We start from the raw sequence: 10,190 nt of genomic DNA on the forward strand, positions 1-10,190 counted from the left end.
CATCCAATAGCAGCCTTCAGAATGGAAAAGGCAATCACTTAAGACATCTTTGGATACCAAGTGCGAAACGTGAAAATGAATTTTAACATCTTTTACATTTTTTAAAGGGGTAATGTTGTGGATATCACACTCACACCCAAGTCTTTCTAGCTTTACAATGAAGAATGGCATTTTATTTGCTTAGTCAGTCTCAGTTTGTACTTTATTATAAAAGAGAAACAAAGTTGATAATCTCTGCACCACTGTAACCTGAGTACACAACTGTGTTTAGCCGGTTCACTATGTGGCGCTGTGACAACGGCAGGCCTCATTCTGGACAAGCTGACAATGAAACGTAGACAGAATAGCCTGCCAAAGAGAGACGTCCTACTGTGTTAAGGGAAAGAAAAGGATCTGAGCCCTTTAATTGTTCTGAAGAGAAAGCCAACTGGAAAGTGACAATTTATTTGAAAAGGTGACAAGTTCTCCCCAGCTTGTCACACTAAAAACAGAATATTTATTTCTAGCTTCCTGAAGAATAATCGGCACAAACAAAAAACCCACAGCTCACGTTCCAGAGAGAGGATCTGAGTTACTCAGCAGGTAGAGTAACAAGCACGTGCTGAGATGCCACAGTGATTATTTACATTGGTATAATGCTTGTCTATGCATCTACTGATTATGCACATTTTTTTTAAGTAGACAAAAAAACGGAATTTAATGGAAGAAATTACTTGGTGGAAATCTGTCTACAGGATCCAAATGGAGATGCATATGCATCTGCTGAGGATAGAGGGAAGGCTAGAAAAGAAACAGAAAAGGCTGAGAACAGGCAGTCCATTTTAGTCGACGGCTCAAGATTTGCCAGATATGGTCGTGAAAGCTCATGTCACAAAAGGGTGTCAAACCATACTACAGCACATGAGCCACTCTTCACGCAGGACGTCATCCTGACTGAAAAGAAACAAAACCCTGTATAAATCACCTTCCGAGAAAGAAGGATCGCCAGCTAAGTTGAACTGAAATCACTGAGATAAGGCCATGTCATTTTTCTTAGCATTGCGTTTGCAAAAATCAGCACTTGTCTTCACCCCCCTCAAAAACAAGCTAGAAGAGCTCTGTATGAAAAAGAGCACAGTGTGTTTAGGAGACAGGGCTGGGCGGCTTTTCTAACAAGACTTCACTCATCAAGATGGACAATCGCAGAAATAGATGTAGTCAGGTGTTGCTGAATTACAACTTTGGGTTGTGTTATTTTTCCCTTTGCTTTTTCCAAATGAAGATCAAACCTGTGTGTATCTTTATCTGTTGCAAAACAATGTGGTCAACAAATGTGGGGAGCAATATCTGACTAAATATCATGCTGCCATTTGCATTTGAATTTGCATGGTAATACCAGTTATGTTTAGAAAAACCTTTGGTCCAGTTTGAACTGGAGACACACAGAAATACTGCATCTTAGAGTGCTCTCACTGGAAATTTTGTTTAGAGAATTTCCTAATTGGGATATTTAAAACCTCAAAAAAGCCAATACCTATTAATTCTATTTCCTTTGCCCTTTAGAAAGTGTAAACACCTTTCTAAAATCTTTAAACCCACTGCAGATTTTAGGATTACGGCTTCCATTTCTGAAGGAGTAAGAAGACATAGAAGCTCTTGTATAAACATTAGACAATAATCAAAGTGTACCCATCTCAGAAGAGATTTTAAGCACTCTTCAATACAAAATAAGAAAAACTATTTTTTGAAAAAGAATTCAGCAAAATTAAGATATAAGGAATACAGGATGTGTATTTTAAATAAATGGTTTACAACAAAATAACATGGCCCTGTAGGCTAAGCCTTCTGCAATAACAGGAATAGAAAATGTAATAATAATGGACAGACAACTTAAACCCAGGAAAGGGAACTTCTTTTTAATCACAGCAATGTATAAGCTCATTAGCAAAGAGTGTCATTACTCTCCACTGATTTAATTGGGATAAGGGCCACAATAATCTTTAAATGGTCGGAAATGTTTAAAGAATTAAGATAAAGCGCTTTCACAAGGGTGTGCCTTAAAGCTTCAAGATACACTAAACCCACATCAACCACACAGGCAAAAAACTGGTAAAAAAAAACACTGAATGAAAAGGGGGAGGGAGAGATGTGAAAAATTATTGAGCAGAAAGAGAAACTGAGTCTATAGACAACGCATGTAATATTTTGCTTCTTTTCCGATCACTGATGTCTGTTATTTTGGTGACAAAATAATAAAACAAAGGTCAAGCCTATGGCCCTCATTCACAGTGCACACTGTGTTTTGTTGAAGACAAATCATAATCCACTTCACAAGTAGTGTAAATCTGACCAGCAGAAAAAAAGTATTAATTTGTAGGGGAAAAAGTGTGTGACAAAACCCTTTGGACGTTCTTTGATACAGGATGAACTAGATCAGAAATATACTTCAAGTGTAATCTAAGACCCAGAAAGGAGCCAACAGAAACTGAAAACATCTCATGATGTTGAAGAACTGCTTACAACAGACAGCAGGTGCACAGAATTTTAAGACGATATTTAGGCCATGAGCTGGTCCCACTTCAGTGTGTACAAGGGATGTTCTTCACTTCAAATCATTCTTACATTACATAACAAACCTTGCTCTAAGGGTTAAAGTCACTGCTCATTTTGAAAGCTGGCAAACAATAATATCTCACTTTCCTCTGCGGAGTGACTTGTTTAAAATTACATAACCTTTGGTATGCCTAAAGAATTTATTCAGTCATGTGCACATCTCACAGCGGAGAGTGACTACAGTTGTAATTTTGTAACTTTTTCCAACACCACTCTAAAAATAACCCTGCTGCCGTCTTCAGTGGATCTGCTTCAAACAACTGTTCACAAACTCAGACCTGGTTCCTAAAGGAAAACAACTGGATACTCGTTGTCAAACTATCCCAAATATTTAATCAAGAGAAAATGACTGTTTGAATTAAATTTGACGTTTGATGAGGGCCAGAAGAGTTTCTTCCCTTTTCTGCCAGCCTGAAACAGTTTAGTTCTTCTTTTCTGACCAAGTACTGACTAATCAGTGCAAAAACCTTGCAGCTGTTGTTTCAATTGGAAGTGTTAATCATCCAAGCTGGTGTCACTGTGACCCCCCAGCAGTGTTTTCAGTTGTATGCAGTTCCCTTCGGCTTTGTGATGGTGCTATTGAAACGCCCAGATGACTCATGTCTAGCAGTCCAGACGATCTGCTGGACTGATATTCACCGATATACTCACTGATACTCACCCGTACACAGAAAGGGTGGGATTCTTGTGCAACACCCCGAGAGCAGCTTGGCGCTCCCCGAGACGCCAACCTGCCCGTGGCCTGCTGTGTCTGCGTGCGGGCGCGACACTCACCAGCTGTCTCTGCTTGGGTGGCAGTGCCGGGGGTGGCTGGGGCTCGTGCACGGAGTCGGTGCTGCTGAAGGAGTCGTTGAAGCCGTACACCTCCTGGAAGCGCTTGTTCCTCTGCTCGTAGATGCTCTCGCTCTGAGGTGTTTGGTAAAACACCGACGGCTGGGGCTCGGAATAGTCCTCCACAAACTGCATGTACTTCAAGACTGAGGAAAGCACGATGGGAGAAACAATGCCGTGAGCAGTTACAGAGCGTCTGAGCATCAGGGATTTCCAGAAGGATTCAGCTATAGCAGGAACAGAAGCTATAGCAGGTATGCGTGTAGGTACCGGGAAAACATAAAGAGGAACATGAGAAGGGAAAGCTCTGATGACACTGCCTGAAAAAAAGAGCCCTTTTCTACGTGCTCATTCAATCTCAGATGTGTTCATCTTTTCCAGGGACAGGAAGTCTAATCGCAGGACACCCAGTACAAAATGAAAAGGAAGTTGTTCAATAACACTGACACAATACAACCATAAAATTAATTAAAATACTTAAATTAATCAGGGCTTATTTGATTATGAACTGACCTTCTAGGAACAAAAAAAAAGAACTTTAAATGGGGTTATTCAAGTTCCTCGCCAGGGCAAACCCAACAGCCCCATTGCCTGGGCTACTCTACCTCTTCTGGTTTTCTTATACCAGAGAAAGTCAATAAGCCAACAGGAAATTACATCATCCCCCAGAGCTTTTTGACATGCTCTGGAGTTCATTTCCTGCATAGCTGAGGGAGACTCCTGCTCTATTCACCGAGAGATTTCCCATATTTCACCAACAAAGGCATTATTCTGCATGACCTCACTCCGCTGATATTACCATTTCCCCGATCAGCCTCCGCCCCCAAAGTTATAGCTGGAAACCCAGCTGTGTATCTGGATTAAACCCAGCCAACTGTTTATCGGTTGCGACTGAGCAGGGATACAGAGAGCCCGCTTAGGATCAGAAATACCACACACTGGGCACAAATAGGATAAGAGAAAACGGTCACAAAGAAGGGTTGTAGAGTCTCAGAAGGCATAAGGGGTTGTAACAATATACTCTATATAAATAGGAAGATTAAGAATGACAAACCACACTACTCTCTGTATAAAGGACTGCTGTAGCTAGGCATTTTAGCTCTTTTTTATATTAGTTAATAGAAAATGCGCTTTTATCTAATTACCTAATAGAGCATTACTGTATCGTCCACAACAGGACCTGTTTCACTCTTAGGTAGGCAAAACAAAAACGAAGCAGAATCTGGAAGAGCCGACTGTAAACGTGTTGTAGCTTGTTGAGTCTCCTTGCTCTCATACATAGTTGAACTTCCTATTAATGAATTAGATCTGCAGGCTTTGGCATTAAATATGCCCTGCGGAGATATCAACCATAATACCACAGCCACATGTAGGAAATTCTCAGACTTTTAACACCCCACTATAAAGCAGCAGAAAAGAAATATCCCTCTCAATGGGACTCCGAGGTCAGCGAGCTTATATAGCTCAGTGCAAACTCATGACAGAAATCCCTTATGTGGTGCTTTCCTATCAGATATTACCTCCAACAGCACATTTCAACTGGTTGTAAGGAAATAAACATGTCATTAAAACCTAGGAGCCACAGTAGTTGACAGTGTAATTGAATCTCAGTACAGGAATTTAAGAACTTTAACCCAATATCACATTACTAACAATTTTTCCTTTGGCTCTGTGCTAATGTCTGAGCAGTGCGTACGTAAATAATGACCTTTAAGAAAAGAAGCGCATATGAATCGGATACCAGCATACTCCAGGGATTCTGTGAAAAAATCAGAAACAAACACACACTTACTGTGCCTGCTCTTCTTCTCCGGCAGAGGAGGTGGGCTCTCTGGGATATCCGACATCTCCGAGGCGCCGAATTCGGCTGGGAAAGCGCCGCTGTTGCCCTGGGGATGCGGGGAGACAGCCGTGAAGACCGGGAAGGGGGGCACGGGCTGGAGGTCCTCCTCCGAGATGTTGTCGTACTGCGAGGGGTGGCGCTCGTAGGAGACTCGGGAGCCTGAGCTGTCGGAGTGCGGGGAGGCCTGCGAGGCGGCGCTGCGCCGCTTCTTTTCTGGCAGGGCGGGGGGACCGCCGGCAGAGGCCGGCTGGGGCGAAGCCTGCGGCCCCGCGGAGCCCCAGTATTCGGGGGGCTGCGTGTTGAAGGGGGAGGTGAAGTGCATTATAGGGCAGGGGGAGGATGACTCGTTGTGACACTCCGGCAGAGGGCTCAAAATACCCCCCACCAGCGCCTGAGGAATCTGGTCAGCGTTGGACAGGTCCTGGTGTAAGAAGTCATAGTCCGGGTCATAGCTTTCTGTGTTATCTGAGGGACAAAAAAGAACAGTGAAAGGTACAGCCTACCCAGTGATCCTACATCAGCAGAAATGCAGAAGTACCCTTCTCCTACACAGGTCAAAATATTTTGTTTGGGCTTTTCAGTCCCGTTCTTATCTGATACACACTCCCTCACAAAAATAAAACACCTATCCAAAAACCTGCTTTACCTCCTCTGCAGCTCCCTTTATCAATGTAATCTTAATTATTTTTTTCCTACTTCCCCTTTTTCATGAAAGATAGCAATCTGCTCTCTAGATTAAATTTACCCAGCCGTAAACCTCAGCTCATGTATTCGTCTCCTCATGATGTTCTCAAGCTAAAGGTATTTCTTATTTTGGTTTTGTAAAACGATAATGAGGCAAATGTTTCAGACTGCTGGGAAATGAATGTTGTTTTTTCTACTTCTCAAATTGGTACCACCAATGTCTAGGGTTGTGATTAGGATTAGTTCAAATAATTCCAATAGTATCAATTTTGAACCCACTCAAACAAGTTGAGCAAAGTGATTAAATAATTAAAGTCAGTATTGTCATGTTTTTTAAAAAATGAATGTTACACAGAACTTTCAAGCACACTGTTCGTAATCTAAACCCAGAGCATATTTCTGAAGTGAGCACTTTTGAAGTAAAAGGCAAGGAGACATGATTTGAAGGAAAGAGGTGACACTATCCACCCCTGAAGCTAGTCCTCCACATTCCTCCTGTAACTTCTCAAGAAAAGAAACTGTCACTGGACAAAGAAAGAGAGAAAATAAGCGACAAGGTCATTAACCAAGAGGGTAATAGCTTAAGAATGCGCCCTGAGCCTTTTTTTTGCTGTATACAGGAAGGCTGACCAAAATATGTTTTGCTTCGTGAAGCTATTCCATGATCTACGAAAATCATAAATCAGGACTTTACCAGAACTACTGGAAAGGAAAAAACATTTTGTGCATTAACTTGGTGTCTCTGTAGGGGGGGGAGGTTGATTCCCTGTCTATTGGCAACAATTCTTTTTATTTACCCCCCAAAAAAGCCAATTCCATGGGCAAATTCCATTGCCAAAAGGAGTGTTTAGCTTTGTGTAATCCATTTTAAATCACTGAACGATTTCAACAAAGACAAGGTTTTTATGACCACATACGTATCCTTCAACGTACCCTGCCAGATGATACTTTTTCCAGTCCGGAACTAAAGCAAGAAGGCAGGCAGCAATGTAACAATAACAGAGGAACGTGAGCAGCAGTCACTGATTCCATTTTTTCCAAGTTAACATGCCTCACTCTATAGGAGATATCATCTCGCCCAGTTCCATGAAGACCAGGAAGCTGAATCAACATACACACACAATACAAGATAAAAAGGAAATTTTGCAAATGCTGCACTGTGATTGCTTGATCTCAGAACGCAATATCGCAAGATTTAATTTGCTACACTCTGAGCCAATCTGTGCTAGACTACTGCTTGAATCTTTGCAGCTCTTATAGAGGTGACATCTTGACACAGCTGAGGGACCTTTAGTCAAAAATTCAGGTGAATTGATTATCAAGGGCAAAATGTCAGCTTGCTGAGCTTCTTTATGGCACAACTTCTGGAATTTCTGTGTGAGGTTTGTGTTTTTACTTCATTTGTTCATTAACCAAAGAGAAATGAGCAAGAAGCAGGTTTTCTGCAGCAATTATCAAAACTAGGAAATGTATTTCAAAGACTATAATTAACACACATCCTCATTTTTGTTTGGCACAATTCTAATTTGGCTGAAAATGAAAGTGTAACAATACAAATCCCCTTATATCTTCTAGTTCCTTATTGTTTCATGTATGTACTGTATCAAGCTACTGACAGAGGGGCAACAGGAGCTGTGTGGCCTCTTTTGCAAATGTTCTAATGTTCTTAACAGACCTCAAATTAGCATTTTTGTAATGTGTGCTTCCACAGATCCCATTCCTGTAAAAGGGAATTCAAACTTTCAGAAAATATATGAACCTAAATGAATAGCTGTAGGATCTCTGCCCACACACAGTGTCTTTCTAGGGCTGTCATCAGGGGATTGAAGGTGCTTTAGTTACAGATTTTATGTTGTTTATGCCCTGCATTTGAAATGATTGGATCCACGTTCAGGAAAGATCATTTGCTAAAAGCACTTCAGAGTACACCTTAAAACATCTGGTAAAAATATTTTACAAATAAAATGCAGACACTGTCCATTTGGTCCATGCCTAAAAAACAATTACAAGGCCAGAGTTTGGTAAGAATAGGCTTAAATTATAGAACTAAGGGCATACAACTGAACAAAACAGAACTTTGTACTGATATTTTAACTTTCTAATGAGACTTTAATTGCTAAATTTATGGGAAAAAAATAGCCACAAAATCTAATGCCTTCAAGTGAACTGGTCAGAGCACAGATTCCTCCCCTCGATGAGTTTCTCCTTGTAACTTTATACTGTAGCTTTAAAATATTCCAGTCTGAAGAATGTGACAGGAAATAAGATGAAAATGATAGGTTATGGTTTTAAGCCTTTTTATATATTGGAGAAGTATAGATTTCCATTCCAGCTTCTTGGTATTAACTGTGCACATTATGCTATTATTTTTAAGTGGTATGTAAAGGAATTAGACTTTCAGATTTCCTAGAGGCCATCTGGGGCTTCTGTAAAGCTGAAAAGCGATGGAAAAGCCTTCTTAGCACTGAGCGCCCTGCTGCATCTCCTCTGCTCTGCATTAGGTTGCTCAGCCCCTGCAGGCTGATTAGGTTTCCTCTCGCATGAGGCAAAAAATCCAGCAAATGCAGAAAAAAAACCTAATGCCAACACATGCGTCTGATGTCTAGTGGGAACATACAGCCTAGATGCAATGGAAGAGGCTGAGTGCCTGATAAAGCTAACAGAGCCCCAACAGTCACCACAAACATCATTATACAAGACCTTTACAGTTTTCATTAAACTTGTCATTTAAAATCAAGGGATGTGTGCCGCATGTTTCCGGTATGCTTCATTTACCTTTTCAAATATTTCAATTTAATGTCTGAAAATCGTCCAAATATTTCAGACTCTTTTACACACATTTGATTTTACGTTTTTGATTTGGACTTTCCAAAACCCCAAGCAAATCCAAACAGCTGTTTGAGTTCTAATAAACGCTGGTTTTGGCTCAAAATATGTCAAATAAAAATTGGAAATGTGTGAAAGTGCGTACTTGTGAAAGATTACACCAGATGTTTCCCGTTTGTGTCCGTGCCCGTTGCAGGGACACTTTTCCTCTGCGTCCCCCTGTGGGGACTTTAACACGTGACATTTCCAAATGATTCCACAACACGCCCAGGAAGGTGGCCCTTACCCAGAGTCTCGCAGCTGGTGTTGCGTGAGCACTGCCCGCTGTCCTGCTCCAGCGAGGAGAGCTGCTCGTCCGACTTGCTCAGCTTGCCGATGCTGTTGCAGGGGGAGAGCCGTGGGGACTCTCCCCCGTAGGACTGACTGCCCCCAGAGAGGCGCCGCTGAAGATAGTCCAGATCGTAGTCCTGAGACGAGATCACAATCCGCCAAAACTCAGACACTGCGGCACTCCAACACACTTCAAACACAACGTCTGCACAAGGGCTCTGCTACCTGCTCCTGGAAAGTCACAGTTCTTTGGGTTTCATAGGGAGAATGAAATATTTTGCTAACAGCCAGATATGTTTGCTTGTTTCAATCAAACAGATATTAGATAATTAGTTATTGGGAGCTAATCTGAAGACACTGGAGCTCCCTAAAGCCAGTGTAGAACAGTCTACAGGTCTACAACAGCTGATGAAGTGCATCGCTAATAAAATCTTATACAAGAGAGAAAGTGCTTTTATAAGATGCCCAAATGTATGTCAAAGACAAATACACAGAATTTTATTCTCAAATCCTGGTGAAAGGAATTACAATTGTTGAAATCACTGCGTACAAAGCACTTACTAATGTTATTTTATCATCATGAATTGACACATATATCAGATTTTATTGCCTGTGATACAAATCACGTGACTCACTCCATCCAGAGAAATAGACCTTTGTTTAACATGATATTTATATGATGTTTACTATCAATTACGGCCATGATAAAGAAAAAAGAAAATTGCTTTAAATGCGCTTCAGGGCAAAGTACAGAGTTTGTCCACAGGGTCAGGCTGTTAGGTTGCCTCAAACAAAATAATTCATTTCTCGGTGCCCAGGATACCCAGGACACCGTAAGATACATGGTGCCATTCATTTTCCAGCCCTGATCGATCTTGTATATAAGAGCACGAAGAGACATTGACTCTTTGATAGACAGCAACATTGTACTTGGCCCAGTATCCCAGTGTCTCCTTACCCCTTTGCCAATTCCAACAGGGAGACTGGAACCACTGGTCGTCCTGCTCATTGGAGCTACCACTGCTACCCTGGTGGGAGAGGGGGCCGACTGCCTCTTTTTCGGGGGCAGAGCTGGGGGACTGGA

General features: G+C 41.6%; 1 protein-coding gene across 13 annotated transcripts in view; it reads right to left on the reverse strand.

Annotated features, from left to right (window-relative positions):
* The window catches only part of rapgef1b (Rap guanine nucleotide exchange factor (GEF) 1b), a 90,879-nt gene that overhangs the window by 25,432 nt on the left and 55,257 nt on the right, over positions 1–10,190 (reverse strand). For all 13 annotated transcript variants that reach the window (XM_088615404.1, XM_088615403.1, XM_088615401.1 and 10 more), the window contains 4 exons: positions 10,065–10,185; positions 9,063–9,243; positions 5,216–5,731; positions 3,367–3,569 (listed from right to left, as the gene is read on the reverse strand). In XM_088615404.1, coding sequence (XP_088471530.1) covers positions 3,367–3,569; positions 5,216–5,731; positions 9,063–9,243; positions 10,065–10,185 — 1,021 coding nt within the window. The remainder of the gene's footprint in view (positions 1–3,366; positions 3,570–5,215; positions 5,732–9,062; positions 9,244–10,064; positions 10,186–10,190) is intronic.

Source organism: Lepisosteus platostomus, chromosome 21, assembly GCF_059453375.1.
Source record: "Lepisosteus platostomus isolate fLepPlt1 chromosome 21, fLepPlt1.hap1, whole genome shotgun sequence".
NCBI lineage: Eukaryota > Metazoa > Chordata > Actinopteri > Semionotiformes > Lepisosteidae > Lepisosteus > Lepisosteus platostomus.